We start from the raw sequence: 18,514 nt of genomic DNA, 5'->3' as shown, positions 1-18,514 counted from the left end.
AGCCACAGAGATATTAGTGTCTTGGAGCATCTCCCATATGAGGGAAGGATGAGAGAACTGGGACTGCTCAGCCTGGAGAAGTCAAGTTTGAGGAGGAGTCTTATCAGTGCTTATAAATATCAAACCTGCAGGAGTCAAATGGATGGGGCCAGGCTCTTTTTAGTACTGTGCAGCAACAGAAGAAGGGTCAGTGGGCACAAACTGGAACATGGGAAGCTCCATACAAACGTGAGGAATAACTTCTTACCTTGAGGATGACAGAGCACTGGAACAAGCTGCAGAGAATTTTTTGCTGGAGCTATTCAAAACCCAACTGGACACTTTCCTGTGCAATCTAAGTGTGGCTAAGCTCATTTCTCGTACTAAATAAGCTCTTTAGTTTAGAGTCTGCTGTCTGAAGTCTCAAACGAAAACGGAGCTGCTCTCTGAGCTGCCCTCAGGGGCTTGTTAGGACATAGTCTTACTGAGGTTCCCTGAGGAGCTCTCACTCGTCCTCTCACTTTACGCTCCCAGTGCTTGCGCTCCAGGAGGACCCACAACCCATTAGCCTCCTAATGCACATCCTGTTTTGCTTATTGCTTTATTAATATTTGGCTGGGAATGAAGAGCAGATGATGCCCAAAAATGGCAGCAGAGTTAGCGAAACAGGGAAGGAAGAAAAGCTGATTTACTGCATTTGTGGTATAGTGGCTGGTGCAAAACCTGGCTGCGCACATGAAATTCTGAAGGAGAAGCAGAGCCATTGGCCCTCAGCACTTTCAGCTAGGGCTCTTTACTCTCCTCATGGCCTGGGACAGACCAGGGTCCAACATCTCACCAGGCATCAACAGTTCCCTGTGCCAGCAGAAGCATGTGACTCCCAAATCCATCACAGCCATAGCATGTGACCTTTGGTCAGCCCACATCATTTAACCACACAAATGGAAACTACGTAGGTCATTCCAAAAGTAAGGTCTCCTATTTATTTCCATGATAACTACAATAGATACAAAGAGCAAAATAACACTATTCGATAGAGCAAATTCTCAGCTACAAAACACTATTTTTCTTAGTCACCACCATTAGCTGTGCATTTTTCCCAGTGATGAACAAGAGCCTGCATGCTGAGCTCATAAAAAAGTGCACCAGTGGAGGTGACCCACTGTCACTGTGGTCACTGCTGAAATGCACCACCCACCGCCTCACTGTGCTTACATCCACTGTTTGATCTCCAGAAATGTGTGTCAATTAAATCAATGGCTGTGATTTTTTCCACATGGAATAATTCAGTGATACACCTTTGCTTCACAAGCACTTCCATGTCAGATGCCATTCTGCTGCACTGCCTCTCTGCAGCCACCTGTCACACAGCAACAAAATGTAATGGCATAGTGGCAGGACGGTTCAATCTCTACTGCCATACCACCAACATCCACCACTGGTATCGTGGGCAACATAATAAAATAGGGGGCATTACTCTTGGAGCAGACTCTGTATATGCATGTGCCAGTAGTGATGGATCAGGGACCTTGTATAGAATGAAGCACTGAGATGCGATGGATCTTTGAGAAATGTCAGCATAAAAGGCCCAACAACCGCTGGACTCGGAGTACCCTATAAACAGTAGAAGTGGGGTGAGAGCCTGAAAGGGAAAAGCACGGCTTGGGTTGTGCTGCATTTGAGGTGGCTGAGTGCTTTGTGGGCAGAAACAGCTACTGAGCACCAACCTAAAATAGACAATGGGATCTTATGGTCCTATTGACCGGGATTATGTGTAAGTAAACCAATCTAATAGTCTTAAACACTGCTTTTGTTTAGAGGAGAAACAAACCAAACTGAGATCCTGCATCGCATCCGAAAAGCACCGGGTGTTATCTCTTCAGAAATGCATAGGATATGATTTTCGCGCATTCTTTAGGACTATTTTATGGTAACGCTTAGGTCACAAAGAGGAATGTCTCAGTCAGTGCACCCTCTGTCAGAGCACAACACACGTTATAGCGTGCAGGAGCTTTTAAACCAGAGGAACTGGAGAGGAAACGAAAGCAAGTGTGACTGAGGACACGGCACACACCGGGAGGAGGACACGAAGGGGAAGCTCCCTGACGAGTGCATCCTGAATTGTGTGCGTGTATCCCACTTTCGGGCTCACGCTGCAGACAGGACCCTGCACAACGCGGGCCGTCGGTGCTTCTTTATTTCCCCTACGGAATCCCTTTGTTCTTTCCCCTCACTTCGCAGCACACGCTGTAGTTGGTGTAGTTTGTAAGACAAAGCACAGCGGAGCGCTCCCGGTGCCGCCCGGCGCTGCCAGAGCTGCCCTTTTGGCGGTGGGCCCGTCTCGCTCTCGGAACGGGACGCGAAGCGGCAGCGGGGCGGAGGTAGCCGGGCACCAGCCGGCATCGCGGCTCCGGGCCGGGCTGCGCTCGCGCCTGCGCTGCCCGGAGGCGGAGGCGGCCGAGGGGCACCGGGCGTGAGGCGCCGGCGGCGAGGGGCCGCGTTCCTCCCTGCCCGCCCCGAGTCGGAGACAAAGCGGACAAAGGACCTCCAGCGCCCCACGCTCGGGTAGGCAGCGCCGGGCGGGCTCCGGGGGGGCACGGCTCCCGCCCGGCTTTGTTCCCCTTACCCTTACCCCCGCCCGTGCCACTCCTCCCCCGCCGGGTGTTTATTTCTGCGCGGTTATTTTTAGGTTCGAAAATAAAAAGCGTGGCACGGCGACCTTTGGCGTAGGGTCGCGCTCCGCGGACACGCCTGTGCTTTATGTAAACCCGTGGGGGCGGTGGGCGCTCCCGGTGCGCGGAGGCGGGGGAGGGTGCAGAGCGCCGGGCGGTGCGCTGCTGACCGCCGCGTTGCTCTCCGTCCCGCAGCTCGGCGGCCCCCGGAGCTCCGTCACCGGCGGCGCGGAGAGAGAGAGATCTCGAGAGCCAGAGAGAGCGAGGAGGATGCGGGCGGCGGAGCGGCGGGCGGATGCCGAGCGCGGCCGCGCGGCGGAGGGAGTCGGTAGCCGCCGGCAGCGGGGCCGTCCCGGAGGGCGGGCGGCCCCTTGAGCGCGACCGAGGGAGGATGGAGCCAGAAGCGGCTCGGGCTGACACGTGCGGCCGCGGCTAGGGCCACCCCCGTCCCCCTCCCTCCTCCCCTCCCCGCGATGCTGCACTCCCGCCGGCTCTTTCAGCGCGTTCGACGCGCGGCGGCGATGGAGCCGAGCGGGCGGCTGTGAGGCGCGGCGCGCAGCATGGCCTCGGCGGACGGCGCGGCGCAGCAGCGTTGCCCCGGGGCGGAGCGGGCGGCGGCGGCGCGGTGCCGCAGCCTGCCGGCGATCGGCGGGGCGGCGCCCCGGGGCCGCGGGGCCGCGCTCGGCTCCCCCCTGGCGGCCGGGGGCGGCGGCGGTGCCTCGCCGAGCGCCGGCGCCCCGGCGGCTCCCGAGGACGGTCCGGGCGCCGCCGGGACTGCCGGCACCCCGCCTGCCGCCGCCGCCGCCATCGGGAGCTTCCCCCGGAGGACGGAGCCGGCGGCGGCCGGGAGAGGGGTGTCCCCCGGAGCCTCCCCGCCGCCTCCGCCGCCGCTGCTGCTGGCGGGGCCGCCGGGCAGAGCGTGCCTCCGGGCAGTGTTGGCGGACTCGCGCTTCTTCCTGGTGTGCATGTGCTTCCTGACCTTCATCCAGTCCCTCATGGTCTCCGGCTACCTGAGCAGCGTCATCACCACCATCGAGCGGAGATACAGCCTGAAGAGCTCGGAGTCGGGGCTGCTGGTCAGCTGCTTCGACATCGGGAGCCTGGTGGTGGTGGTGTTCATCAGCTACTTCGGGGGGCGCGGGCGCAGGCCGCTCTGGCTGGCCGTCGGGGGCTTCTTCATCGCCCTGGGGGCCGCTCTCTTCTCCCTACCTCACTTCATCTCCCCACCGTATCAGATTCAGGAGCTGAACTCCTCTGTCAGCAACGAGGGCTTGTGCGTGACCGGCAACGGCACCGCCAAGGAGCAGTGGGACTCGCCGGCCTGCATCAAGGACTCTGGTGGGAACGATCACTCCCTCTATGTAGCTTTATTCATTTGTGCCCAAATTCTCATCGGCATGGGCTCCACACCCATCTATACCTTGGGACCAACCTACCTGGATGACAATGTCAAGAAAGAGAACGCCTCACTTTACCTAGGTAAGGCATCTCTGGCTGAGCTCTGGGTCTCTGAGGTACCATCTGAAGGTGCTTCGACTCTGTGCCTTCTAAACAGCACCAGGTTGCCTTCCAAAAGGAAACTTTCCAAATAAAATTGCTGTGCTTTCCTGTGATAAAATGCCCTCCCGCCTCCATCCCTTTTCTCGTGGGATGGTGACCAGCAGTGACAGGTGAAGCTCAGGCAGTGTGTAACAGTGTGGAGCAGGTCATCAGAGAAGGTCGCCTTCCCCACCATAAGCAGGTGACTTCTGCAAGCAGTGCTACAGTTAGCTCAGCCCTTTCAAGAGTGTTCTTTTTGCTAATGCAGAAAAAATGCATTTCCAAATTTTGGCCAGCGTGTCTTTCATCTGGAGTATTTATAATGCTGATGTTTTATCAATACTTTGACAGATTTTTACATGTTTTCTTTTACTTTCCTAGAAGTTACTTAGCAATGAATTTTGGCAGGTGTCAATAAGTCATGTGGGAACTCAGTTGGAAAGAACTTGGATATAACAGTAGGTGACATCTTCAGGGTTAGAGTTCAGTTATGGGAGCTCGAGGAACACCCCAAAGTTACAGCCTTCTGCACTGGAGTTTGGCAGATACAGGGGGTGTTCCTATCATGCGAGAAAGGATTTTCTTAGTTAATTGTGTATTGAACTTATTTGGGGATTGGAGATGATAGGGAACACTGTACATTTTTGATAGTGTGTGTAATATGAAGGAGGATTGGTTGTTCCCTGCGCTCTGCTGGTATCTTATGGTATTCTGTGAGAAATGAATCTCAGCCCTTCAAATCATTCTCAGATTAAGGGAGGCACTGATGGTGCCGGGAGAGCTTCTAAGTGGATGTTCAGCATTCCCATTGCCAGTTAATTTGCTGCATCTTTGCAATAACCTTGGAGGTAATAATTCCCTGTAAAATAGACATTTATGACAGGAACGCACATGGTGTGGATTGTGTAATTACTTTGTTAAGCGATAGTAATGATCCACATCCGTTTTTTTTATTCCCTGTGACCTATTCATCAGCAACATGACTGCTCCCTGTAACCATTTTAAAGCCAGTTCTATGTGTAGTGTCTTGAGAAGGCCCTGAGCGTTTTTGGGCTTCACAAGGAAGTGTAGTATTAGCTGTGTTTTTTCTGCTGTTCTCACAGCATTGCTGATCTGCCTGGTGAAATATTCTATACAGCATTTTCCCGCCCTCCCCAGCCTGTGAGAAAAGTGTGCTGGGATGGAAATCCAGTTTAGCCTGGAAGAACAAAGTGTCTCGTTGCTGAGGTCCGTAGCTGTAGTTTGGAGCAGCAGAGAGTGGGCTGAAGATCTTGGCAACATGTAATTTCATACCACTCTTAAAAACAAGGGAAAAAGGGCATTGGCTGCAGGTGAGACATGAAGGATAAAGGAGGAGAGTGGAGCGAGAGGGGGAGGCAAGGTTATTGGAAATCCTCACTGCAGGAGAAACTGTGCTGCCATGAATTTCTGCTGGCACATGAAGTCATGGCAAAGTGACTCAGGCAGCTTTTAATTGCTGCAGAGATCAGCCTCGAAGTTAGCAAAGGTAAAAGACACCAGCAACTGCTGGAAGGCTGTGGGTGAGCTGAGAGCCAGGCAATGAGTGCTGCTTTGATCTATACTGGGAATGCCCACATAGATGGGATGTTTGTGTGTAGTGAATGAGAAAAGTGAAGGTGAGCTACTCAGCTGAAGTGTGAATGTGGCTTTTGTGCCAGCCATCTGATCTGTCCGCTGGAAAACGAGTTAACATGGATACAAAGCACATTTAAAAGATTCACTGGGATGTATCATTGCTTCCTGTCAGTTTTTGAGCTATACAGTGTTTAAGTGCAGGAGTAGAATCTGAGTTCTGTGGGAAGAAAAAAAATAAAGAGCACTGTTGGTCATGTTGGCGTGAGCAACCTGTGCTTGGTGCTTCTCTGAGGTTCAAAATGTTTCAGTTCTTGAGGAAAGGCCTTCTTAGGCAGTGGGCAGCCTGGCCAGGCACGGTGTGGACCATAGAGGCAAACGTTCTGATTGCCAGGGCTCCATCTAACCTAGCCTTGAATGCTGTGGATGTGTGCAGCCAAAAGCTAACCAAAAATCTTGGGCTGGGCTGTTTAGAGGTTTTGAAAAGAAGAGAAAGCCTGGTGAAAGCATTCCTTTCACACAAGGATGCTTCTCAGTGAAGATGGCTAATTTCAAACTAAAGGTATCCTCTAATGCAGAGTGTAAAGTCACCAGTGTGTTTGTTGGAAATCAGGCTGGTACTGCATGCAGTGCTTTTTTAATTAAAACAGATTTAAATACGTATTCAACTGAAAAACATTTATTAGGAAGCATGCAAATGATAAAGTTTCAATGGAGATGCACAACTTGGGAGCACTTCAGCCCTTCCAGTTTGCCTGCTGACTGTTGGATAGTGAAGCCCCCCCAGCATCACTAATCCTGATGCTGCAAAAGCTCACCTTATGTGGATGTGGAGGCTATTTTATTTATTTTTCAAGTTAATCCAGCTCAGGGCTCGAGTGGCAATAGTATATCCTCTTAAGTGTAGGCATGCAAGCTCAAAGGGACAGCTGTTTTAACATTCCTGGCTGGAAGTCCTGCTCTCAAAAACATATTTGGTGCTTATACATAGTCTCTTGGCTGCCTGCACTCCAGTCCATCTGTCGGGGTGGCCAGGTGCCAGTTCGCAAGGTGGTATGTTGCTTTTAGTAGGACAAAGGTGCCAAGGGGACGCGTATTCAGGCGCCTGCACGGCGATGTATGAGTTCACTTGTGTGGGATGTTTCTCCCTTGTGAAGCTTGGGGTGCTCAGCCCCTTGGCCTGGCAGGGCTTTGATGCTACAGGGCTGACCTGGAGAAAATGCATGGCATCAGGCTTTGAAGCAAGCCGGGATTATAGCAGGTGCTTGGGAAATGCAAGAACTGACTCCCTTAAACATAGATAATGCAAAATGGAAGGTACACACCTTCTGTAAAAACTGCTGAATCACTAAGTTATAGAATCATAGAATATCCCAAATTGGAAGGGGCTCATGAGGATCATCGAGTCCAACTCCTGGCTCCACACAGGACCACCCAAAAATCAGACCACAAAGTTGTCATTGTCTGCTCCTCAAATCTTGTCTTCTGGTGCTTGGCTGTAGGGTAGCATGCCCCAGGCATGCAGCTTGTTCTTGAAGGTACATCAGGGTGAAAACCCTTCCAGTTCACATTCAGAATCAGACTGGACTTCTAAAGGCTTTTTGTACCCTGCTGTCAAATTCTGAAACTTAAACACAGTAGATTTTTTTTTTATTTTTTTATTTTTTATTTTTTTTTGGTAGGGATCTGATAGTTTGTCTTGACTGTGAGGTCATTCTGCAATTGTATCATGAACTATAGGCGCTGTTCCTGGACTTAGCTGTGGCACTTGGAAGGTTTTGTAGTGGCATTATGGTGCCTGAATAATTTTAAAATGTTTTACTTCTTTTACAAGTGCCTATTGTAATAACAAAAGAATTTACTTAGAAAATTCATACATAAGAGGACAATATGGGAATTTACAGAAGTATTGCATTAATGAGAATATTTCAGTATTCAGAAATATCTGGCTTTCACTATTAACTTCCAGAAAGGACTTGTAGATGGATTAGTTGTTATGCTAAGGATGCTCTATTGTCTTATTCAAGAATGCTGCTAGCTGGTGATGATGGGTTATTAGCAAATGAGCTATGCAGATTTAGCAGAAGGTAGGCTTTCAGTAGTTTAGAGAACAAACAATAATTATGAAATGCAAGGATAAAGCTTTTATGAGAAAGCAGCAGAAGAAATGCATAGATGTGTGTAACTGAGGTTGGTGCAGATAATGGCATGAAAACTAGAGAAGTAAAATCCTTTCCTGCCCTGGAAGAAGAATAAATATTTAGACGTGTTTCTAAAATACTTGGACTCCGTCTTTGTTTTCAGGAGGACCATTTGTGGATTGCTATTTCTAACATTAGTAGAAGAGTATCAAAGCTGAAATTGGCAAAAATGCTCACCAGCGTTTTTTATTGCTCGCTGGATTTCCTGTTTAAAAGAGCAGTGCGCTCAGGTTATTCTCAGCTGTGGGATCGGTTTATCTGAGTGAAAACTACACCTTAGTTCATCCGTGGGCTGATGCTCAGAGCTACCCATGAGCAGCTGTTTGCTTTCAGGGAGCAGGGCAGGCTGCAGCTGGGCACCGTGCTCTCAGTCCAATGCAGCCTCTCAGGGTGCAGCTGAGGGGGCTGCATGTACGCATGGATTGGATTGAGCTCTGTTCCCACACAGATGATTTATTACTCAGAACATTGAGTATTGTGCTTCTCTGGCATTTCTGTAACCTCCTTTATGTTAAAATGCTGATCAGGCAGCAGACACGGTTTGTAATAATGACTTGATTTTCAGCTATGCAGTTTTATTGCCTTATTCTACAGCTGAGGTGGGGCCCAGGAGCATGAAGCTCCTGGAAGCCCCAGCCTCAGTGGCTGTATTTGCTTAGACCTTCCGGGTCTGGGAGTGCCCCTTCTTTTTGCTGGTGCTCAGGAATGCTGCTTGCTTAGAGCACGGCTCCTCTCCTCCCAGGAGAGCTCTGCCGCCGACCTGATTCTGGCAGACAAGTGTCTGGGCTTGCAGTGTTCCCCAGAGAAGCCTGGAAACTTAGACATGAAAGCAGCCTTTGAGCACCGGCTTGTGTATACCTTCTCCCAGGGACTGAAGGGTTGGGATCCAGTGTCTGGTTACCCTGTGGCTGGAAACTTTAGCTCCATACACTGATTGTTTTGTAAAGAGTCCCTGTAATTGCTGTTGCAGGTGGGTTCGATTCAGAGTTGTCGGGGATACTTTGTGTGTTTCACTTAACTCTTACGCAGTAGCCCCTGTACTTTGTCAAGCTGTGTTTGTGGCCATGTAAGCTGTACAAGTGCTTATGCAGTCAAAGGAGAGGAGAATCTCATATAGATGGGCAGACAGGGTTGCTCCATCCCAGCACAGAGCTAAATATCTTTCTGATTTGGCTGCATAAGGAGTGCAGGTGGGGTTGTAAACCAGGCTTAAGCTGCCACCATCTCCAAGTTTTGATCAGGAAATTTTTAAAGCAGGTAAGTGGATTTCCTCCACAGATTTTAAAGGAGCAGGAAAGTGACTCTGTCATGTGAGAATCTCTCTTTGGTTTCACACTTTGCTTTTAAACCTAAGTCTTTCATCCTGGTAACATTTTTAAAACCTTTAGTAAACACAGAAGGCATGAACTCAGTTTTTATCTTCGCTTTTAAATTATTTTTACATTTCTTAGGAAAGCAGTTGAGAAGTAACCATGCGGAACCAGCTCCTGCTTCAGTCAGTCCCCCTGGCACTGCTGCCTTTACTGACTGGGGGTGCTCAAGGCCTGGTTGGATGAGGCCCTGGACAGCCTGATCTGGCAGGTGGCAGCCCTGCCCACAGCAGGGGGTTGGGACTATGTAATCTTTAAGGTCCCTTCCAACCCATCTCATTCTGTGAGTCTATGAATCTGCAGTGGTTGGGGTGAGCTCGGGCTGTGGCTGCTGAGGGAACAAGCCACAAGCAATCGATGCTGTGTGTGCTGAGGGCAGGGCAGGCTGATGGCCTTCCTCCCTGTGAATCTCCCCTGGAGTTTGTCGGAGTTTCAGCTCCCAGCCCAAGGGTGCCTCTGCAAACACATCCACAGCCCACAGAGGGTCCAGGACTGGGTTCTGCAGCCCTTGATGCAGCATGGAGATTGTCAGCCAGCCAGACCCGTGCCCCAGCCCCTCCTGAGAGCCCAGGAATAAAAAGGACATTTCCCATGATGGGAAAGAATATGTCAACGTGCTGCAGCACAGAGGGGTATGCGCTATGTCTTGCTTTGTTGCTGAGTTTGTGCATCTGTTGTGCTGTCAGAGGGCCAGAAATCCATGCACGCTGCACAGTGCTAGTGAGAGAGCTTGTGGACATGGGCCTTTCCTCCTCCCTTTCCTTCAGCCTCTCCACAAGCTGAGAAGTGTGAGCACAGAGCTCTGGTGCTGCTATGTGCTGCTCCTGCACTTGGCAGTCTGATCCCAAGCACCAGTTCTCACCTCCTGATTGGCACTGAGACACATAACATGGTGGAAAACATTGCACTCCAGTGGGAATTCCATTGTGACTTGTCTGCTGGGGAATCTGGAGGAGATGCCATTAGGGGAAAAAAACACAACCATGGATACTTATACCTGTGATTTGAACAAGCTGATATGAAAATTATTGAAGGAAGATAAACTCTCCTATGCTGTTCCACGATGCTTCTCCTCTCCATTTTCCTGTACACTTTGCTTTGCTTTCGTCGCTTTGCTGGGACATTTTTTGATCCCTTCCATTTTCCCTCTGCCTGTATTTATTGATTTTTTTTTTTTAAGGCTTGCTTCAGTTAACAGCGTGTGCAAGACCTCAGCTGCAGATAGCTCTGCTCCTGGGTTCTGTGCCCATCAATGCTTACAGGTCTGGAGTGACAGCTTTGGGAGTCTCAGCATTTTCTTAACATCCAGTGCTGCTCTGGAACCAGCTCCCAGCTCTCCATTTGTTTGAATTCAGTCAGCTCTTTGTTAGACTAGTGACTACTTTTTATATTTATGTGTCTGTTTTCAGTGAATTTATTCTAACAGATAAAAGTAGATCCCATAAGGATTCTCCTTGTTGCATCCTTTCCTTTCTGGATTTGTTAAACTATATTCTTTGGAGTCAGAATATTTCACATGATCCATATAATAGCTGCGTATATCCTCTGGTGGATATTTGGCCAGGTCTTGGTGTTTGCTGTTATAGTTTACCACCAAGTTTTTCCCAGATCTGCTCGGTGTTTTCCTTTGGGTTTTCCTTTGGGTTTCATGCATTAGGTGCCAGAGTGCTCCTGAAGCCAAGGGCTCTAAATTACACCTAGGTTCCCACTTCTCCTTTTTCTTTTTTTCAGTCCCAGGTTGAAGTTTGAATACTGGACCTCCTCAGCAGTCCTTTAAAGAAATGTGTGTGTGTAGATAAAGCACAGCAGATAGTGAAAGAGTTGTGAGCACTCTGTGGAGGCTGCTTGACCTGTGATTACTCACACAGAATGTGCTAAGCAAGCCTCGTTTGTGTCCCAAGCATATCTCTAGAGGAAATACTCTGTAAGATATTATCTTAGATTGCTATATAGCAAGCTTTCCTTGTCCCTAAAGGGAAATTGCTCTGTTCAGCTGAGCTGTTGTCTGGGTAGGTTTTGCTATATATCGGACAGCTGAAAACACTGCCTTTTACATCAGAAGTCCCAAAGGAATGAGCTCAGAGCCTCACAGGTCAAATACAAGAGAAATTCATGAGGATGCTCTTTAGGCTGAAGAGAAGCCAGGAAATGTTAAGGAGAAGGGAGGGTTTCTTGCTAGTGGCACAGGACTCACCATGCTACGGTGGGAAGAGCTGGAGGTGATACTGCCAGTGAGTCCCAGAACGTGGCTTACCCACCCCTGGTACCTCGATATCAAAAGAGTAATCAGAAAAGTTTGCCATTTTCTGATTTTAATCTATTTTTATGTTTCTGCTCCTTACTTTATTCCAGCGAGGGAAAAAGAAGTTTAGTAGCGATGCTCAAGTCAGCTGCAAGAAGACCACCAATTCCCATTTTAAGAGGTAAAAAAAATTGCCTATATAGAAGATGGCAACATAATTTTGCAGATTCTAAATTTTGTAAAACTGATGGGCAATTTGCATCAACTTGATTTAATGCAGCTGCTGAGTGGTAGAAATAGTGAGGATATCCCTAGAGAAATTGTGTAGTCATAGGGGAATAGAGATAACACATGAGGTTTTGAGTCTGCAGTATGGTAGTGCTGATGCACACAAGCTGAGATATTTATCTGGTACATTGTGTAATTGGCCTAAAAATAGGAATTTCAGAAAATTAAGTTTCTTCTTTTAATGCATGACTGAATGCAGAATGTGAGCTTTTGGGGTTGTCCATACAAATGGGTGTTACTTTGTTACCCACCTGCTTTATAATGAGAGGAACTCATTATAATGAGAGGACTGTTCTACACACAGTCTAAAAGGTGCTCTGAACCCAGCACTGCATCACTGTAATGCAGTGCCATACCGTAAATAATTTTTAAGGCAGAGCTGAGGGATGAATTTGATGCATTTGTGCAATTGCAGTATTTTGATATCTGGAATCTCTGTGTATGTGTTGGTGCCATGGTACCTCTACAACTGAGCCTATGCAGAATTTCAAATGAAGACCTTTCTTCATTAGCATTGGCTTCTTTCTATACCTGATACGTATTAGCAATTGATCTGTGGCACTGAGGTACGTGGTTTAGTAGGCATGGTAGTGATGGTTAGGCTAGATGATCTTGGTGGTCTTTTCCAACCTCAGTGATTCTATGATTTTTGCTTAGATTTGGGTGTTTTTTGTTCTTATTCAGTTTATGGATAAGAGCTCCAGCTTTGGGCATTCAGAAGCAAGCCAGGACACAGCAAGCAGGGAATCATTCCACCTTGAGCGGGGGAAAAAAAAAAAGACCAAAAAAAGATTGGATAAAGGAACTGCGCCCATGCACTTGAGCTCAGCCTTATGTGAGAAATGAGGTGAAAGTAATTGTCTGGTATTTGCCCAGCCAGCTAACATGAAAGGAGTTGAAAAAAGCCTTCACACTTGTTGTGCCGGAAGGGTTCCTTACATTTGTGCCTTTTCAGTCTGTGGTAAGGGTAGGAGATTCAGTGTACAAGAGAGAAACAGAAGAATATATGAAGTAATGTATTTGAAAGAGTTTCTACCCTGTTTTAGTTAGAGCAGCTATTACTCCTTTGGTTAAATAGCACTATTTTCACTGGAAAATGGACTATTTGGATATGGTGAAAATGAACTGCTTATGATCTGTATTTAACTTCCCTTTATCTTTATTCCTCTTTTCATCCTTCTCTGCACCTCCGTTTTCTGAACTTAAAACCTGCAGAAGAAGAGCATTCTGTGGACTGAAGCAGTGCAATGCTTTCAAGAAAATCCCATATTTTGTCTCTCAGAGCTATACTCTATTTCTGTACATCTCTTGAGGAAAAGATCAGGAAGAAATGTTGCAGTTTCGGGTGACATTCTCTCAGTATGTGAGAAATAACATTTCACTGTTTGCCCAGGTCAGCACACTGAAATATTTTGCTATCTGTGGGGTCAGAGCTGACAAGTTCTTCATAGGAGGAGAAGACATAACTGGCACAGCCAGTGGGAGGACTGATGGATGGTCATGGTAGAAAAGTTTGATAGCCATGAGGTTTACATTAGCAGATAGACATCCTACACTGTGAGCCAGCTGCTTTTTGTTTGAATTGTGCCTGACGGGGAAAAAAAAATTGTGTAGTATATTAGGAATGTAGTGAATTTCCTATGTCTACCTTAATAAGATGCTCAGATGGGTTTCTTTGTGGTCTGAATATAAAGATTTCTCTGAAGTATGACTTTTGGGTTAAGCAACTCTTCTAGAGCTGGATTAATGCCTCTGCGTAGCCTGTCCAGGGATATTAGAAGAATTAGTAGTGTGACATTAGAAGAGATGGTAGCACGGCTCTTGCGACTCTCAGAGCTGCTCTTCAGATTACTCTCTGCTGCTTTGGTACTGAATAGAAGGTGGACCACAAGGGGCAGAGTGGTTATTTTTGCATGCAGAGGACTACAAAATAATACAACTCTGCCCTTAATTTAGGTTATATTGCATTCCCACTGAATTAAACCCCAAAGGCTTGTTGACTTCTTTGCTTCCCCTTCCCCCCCATTTCTTTGGATCTTGGGGAGTGGACAGCTGGTTGCTTTGTGCTGTGGGAGCTGTGCCTTAGAGACTGTGTGTGTGGGAGTGATGTTACGAGGCAGTCCCTTAGCACAACCCCTTGGTTATATGCTGTATATTCTTGTTATACACAGTGCCAAAATAGACAGTAATCCTCTTACGTGGGATTGTGAAGCAAGTAATAATAGAGCACAAGTCAGTGTCATCAGTTCAGGGCTCGCTTTTTGGCAAACACATTTGTCATTTGTATCTCCCAGATTCCTTGTTACTTCTTAATCTTTATGTTAACTAAAGTCCTCTCTCCAGCTGAAAATATTAATGTTTCACAGTAGTAATGTCAGTTGCAATCAAGACCTCTCTATTCATGTTTCTAATTGATGTACTCGCTTTAAAAAGGCCACAGAGATTTTTATTTTTGTAATTCAGCTTATTTCCTCATATAAGAAATTCAGCTGAAGAAAAACTAGATCACTTAGGTTGCGTAAAACACTTCAGCTGCCTTCGGAGGCACCCTGAAAAGCCCTGAACACTCTGGATTCCTGTCTCCGAGCTGCTCATCTGATTTAGAACACATGAGGCTGGCTGCTCTGCAGCAGGGCCCAGGAGAAGTGTGTACTGGGGGGAGAAGCAATTAGTTGTGCACCAAGGGGATTCAGAGCAGAAAGGAAGGGCTGGAGGCAGTTAGTTAGTATTAATGTGTTCGTGCTTCTGAAGGCCAGAGCCATGGTGAGTTCCTGCTGTCTTGGCCCCGTGGTTCTGAAGATTGGCATCCAATGAACATTAGATTTAGAGAAGCTTTTGAGAAGAGTTAATAAATCAATGCTAACTGTAGGCATGTGCATTTTCCCTCTGAAGATAATGAGGCACACCTGATACTGAGTGGGAGCAGGAGCAGATCTGTAAAGCTTTTTCATTCTTAAACAGATAGTGTATCCTCCTGGAATTTTTGTACAAAATTTAATTAATCTGAAGTAATGAAAATGCATGTGGTATCTATTAAAAGTTTCTCAACTCACCAAGCCAGCTAGGGGAAAATAAAACAGGTGCCTTTTTCCATTGTGAAAACAATTTGGGAACTCATGTCAATTTTCTTTATCTGGATTTGATGGCAGAAGTACTTAAGGTGGAAAAATGTTGAGTTTTCATTTTGAAATGCGTTTTTACTTTTCAATTCTTGTTACTCATTTTGAATTTCTTTTGCTCTTGTAAAATAGTCACGTCCCTGTCTGAGGACCACTGCTTTCCTCCTGTTTTCATCCAGTACCTCGTTCATGACATTTAGATTAGGCTAGAGAGAAAGAAATTTTCCATTTGCTCTCATTGGGAATGGCCTGTGACTTCAGGCTTCCCTATTTTGGCATTTTGTAATTATTTCCCTGAGGGGTTTCAGAAGTGTGTGCTAATAAAAGACAATCTGTGTTGAGTTGCTATCTGTGCAGTAGCACTGACACAATCCATTCTGTGTTGTACTCAGTATCACAGAGAATTTGTATAACTGTATGGAGTCATCCACAGGCTTCTCACGGCTTTTCTGAGAGATTACCTATGTTTAGGTAGCCCTGTGTCACCTCTTCTACTGATAAGCAATTATCTGTACGAACAGCTTTCTTGTTCAGTTTTGGGAGCAAACTTTTATATAAAATTGCAGTATTGTGCTAATTGTCTGTTGCTAAATATATTCCGGTTTTGAATGTATTGTGATTTAAGTGCTCCTACTGCGCTTTACTGAATGGTCAAAGATTAACATGTCAAAACAGTTCATCTATACTTTCTCCAGGGAATAAATCAAAGTTCTGGATTAGAGTCACAGTGTTTAACGATAACGTCACAAGAAAAAAAGCTGAACAAAAACATTTGGATTTTCCTATTATGAATGGATTTTTAAGTGCATAGCACTTCATTTCCTTTGTCCTCAGGGACTCTCCATCTGAATGTTGTTAATACCGTGGTAATGGCTTACAGGTCTGGCCAGTGAACATTAATGGTTGAATTCTGAATTATGGGCCCATCAGCCTTGTGCTAAATATTCCAAAGATAGGAGCCTAATGTGGTATCTCTGAATTGTTTCTCCTGTGGAGGAGGAAGGGCGAGCTGTTGGAATTTTCTGCACAGTTGAATGTGTGTGAAACTAAGAAGAAATATTTTTGTTTGGTTATTCAGCTGTATTTGCTGAAAACAAATGTCTGATTTTGCTGTCATCTGTCTGCTAGTTTTTCACTGCAGTGTTTTGATCTTTCAGTTGCTAAGCTTTTCCCAGCAGTTTTAGTGTTTTAAAACCATGGTACTGTGTTACTCTCAGTTTTCTGTTTTGAAAGAAACAGTTGCCTGAATGGTTTGTTATATGAGCTAGCAGATGGTGATTTAACTACATTTGATCCAAAAAGAGTTTTGGTTCTGTACGTCTGTCTCAGGCTCAGCAGAATCTCAGCAGAGTGCTTGCAAAGTGAGCAAAATAGTGCTAGCTGTAGTTGTGCTGCTCAGGGAGCATGAAAATAGCAGCTGTGATGTGACTGACAACAAATTCTGCAGATTAGGAGGTTAGAATTGAACCCTAGGTTGTGTGTTCCTTCGGTGTGCCATACATCAGTGCTGCCACGTCAGTGTGTCTGGTGTCACGAGTTACTCCAGGGATGGGACGGGGCCACTATGTGGTGGAGAAGAGGAAACCCCTACAAGAGGCATCTCAAAGTTCAGGTGTACTCCTTGAACTTACTGTGCCGTTTGTGACTCTGCCTTCGGTGTGAGTGTTGCTGAGATGTGCTGTATGAAATAGCTGAGGAGCTTCACTTGTGTCAGAGGCAGCAGTAGGCTGTAGGTCTGCATGTCTCAGGAGTTGTGTAGACACCATTTTTTGACTTGTGTTGTTATGCCTGATCTGTTAGTGCTCTTTCAGTGCACTGGCAGCAGTGATGGCAAAAGTAGATTTGTGATCTTTGAGTAATTTTTAAAATTTATTACTAATATGCAAATTAGATGATAGAAAGGAATGTGTTAAATAGAATCATAGTATCATGAAGGTTGGAAAAGACCAGTAAGATCATCAGTCCTGCCACCAGCCCATCCCTGCCATGCCCACTAAACCACACTGGTAATTGGTGACGTTTTGGTATTTGATCATTTTACTTTTACATTATACCTTCAGAAGCAAAATAAATACATCTTAATAAATATTGGAAATGCTGCGTTGAATTGATATTGAATTTATACTGTTATAAAATGACCTGATTACAATATAGTTTATTAAAATTGGACAGGGGATTACAGCTACGGTTAGCTATTACGTAAACATAGAAATGTATTATATCTTTTGTATTTGCTCTTTGCTAGATGCTGATTTTTTTTTGGTCATTATTTTTACTCTTTTCCCCCTATCTGTAAACTGTGTGCTTTCATTTGTTTTGTGGGCAGATTTTCAGTCTGAATCTGGAAGTTTAGTTAGGATCCACCAGTATGCAAAATCATCTCTCTTCTGTCACTTGTAAAATTCTGCCATAGAGTGGAAGGATGTCAAGTGGATTGTGACTGTGCTTGGTTGTGATCTGCCAGCTGTGGAGACCACCAGTAAAATTGTCTTGGTTATTGCAGGTAACTCTCCTGTGTCGTTCTTTGATGACCTCCCTGTAAATCTCTGTCTGTCAGAGTAATTTAATAACTGAGCTTATAAAGATGTTCCAAGGAGCCTGAGTAAGTCAGGGACCCAACTTTCAATGAATTTCATGGGATTTAGGGCTCACATTTAATCTTCCGTGCAAACTTAAGCCTAACTTGTCTGTGCTAAGCTGATTAAAGGTTGTGATAGTTTGCAGATTGCATGTGTGAGGGTAATCGTCTTCCAGTAGGATCTTCCTGATGTAAATAACTCATGCAGCCTGGAGAGCTATAGCTGGTCTTGAGCACACCCATTGTGAGGCTTCTTCTAAAGACTGAACTGATGGGCAGGAGCACTATGTAATGAGCATGGGGCCAGCTCTGCTCCTTCTCTTACCTGGAGAAGGACTTTGGAGATATCTGGGGGTGGTTTGGTGAGGAAGGTAAAGAACTTTATTGGCTCATGGAATCGTTCTGTCCTAAGGATGATTGTGTCTGTAAAGTCCACTGTGATAGAGCTGAAAGGAGAGTATGTGGGGTAATTTCATGCTTTATTGGGCCAGAAAGGGCTATCGTGTTCAATTGCTCTGACATCTGTTGAATTAGATTTCATTACAGTGCTAACCCTATGCAAAGCTCTGTATCCATAAAACCATTTAACTTAAAATGAACTTCTCACAGTTACAGACAGCCTGCCACCTCCCTAGGAATATTGCTCCAACAGTTAATTATCCTGTTAAAAAAGTTACTGCTACAGAAGTGTGCCTAAAGTTGGCTGAGAGTCATTTGTCCATAGCCTCTAGGCACTATGATTTTCACGTGTTTGCTAAGTGTGTGAGCATCTTTTACTAATGAAAAATAACAATGTGCTTAATAATTTACTGATCTAAGTAGCTGAGAAACAAAACTGCCATGCTTCATTCTACTCACAAAAAGAAGAAATAAACAGAATAATCAGATTTTTAAAAAATTACAACTAAAATAAAAGCACATTGGCCAATTTTC

At 46.1% G+C, this 18,514-nt stretch overlaps 1 protein-coding gene across 1 annotated transcript in view; it reads left to right on the top strand.

Moving 5' to 3' along the window:
- Positions 1-2,208: 2,208 nt before the first annotated feature.
- Positions 2,209-18,514, top strand: part of SLCO5A1 (solute carrier organic anion transporter family member 5A1) — a 73,607-nt gene continuing 57,301 nt past the window's right edge. The window contains exons 1-2 of the mRNA XM_085221232.1: positions 2,209-2,544; positions 2,847-4,130. Coding sequence (XP_085077358.1) covers positions 3,212-4,130 — 919 coding nt within the window. The 5' untranslated portion in view covers positions 2,209-2,544; positions 2,847-3,211. The remainder of the gene's footprint in view (positions 2,545-2,846; positions 4,131-18,514) is intronic.

This window comes from Meleagris gallopavo, chromosome 3 (assembly GCF_905368555.1).
Source record: "Meleagris gallopavo chromosome 3, MGAL_WU_HG_1.1, whole genome shotgun sequence".
NCBI lineage: Eukaryota > Metazoa > Chordata > Aves > Galliformes > Phasianidae > Meleagris > Meleagris gallopavo.
This window is presented reverse-complemented; position numbering and strand designations above follow the sequence as displayed.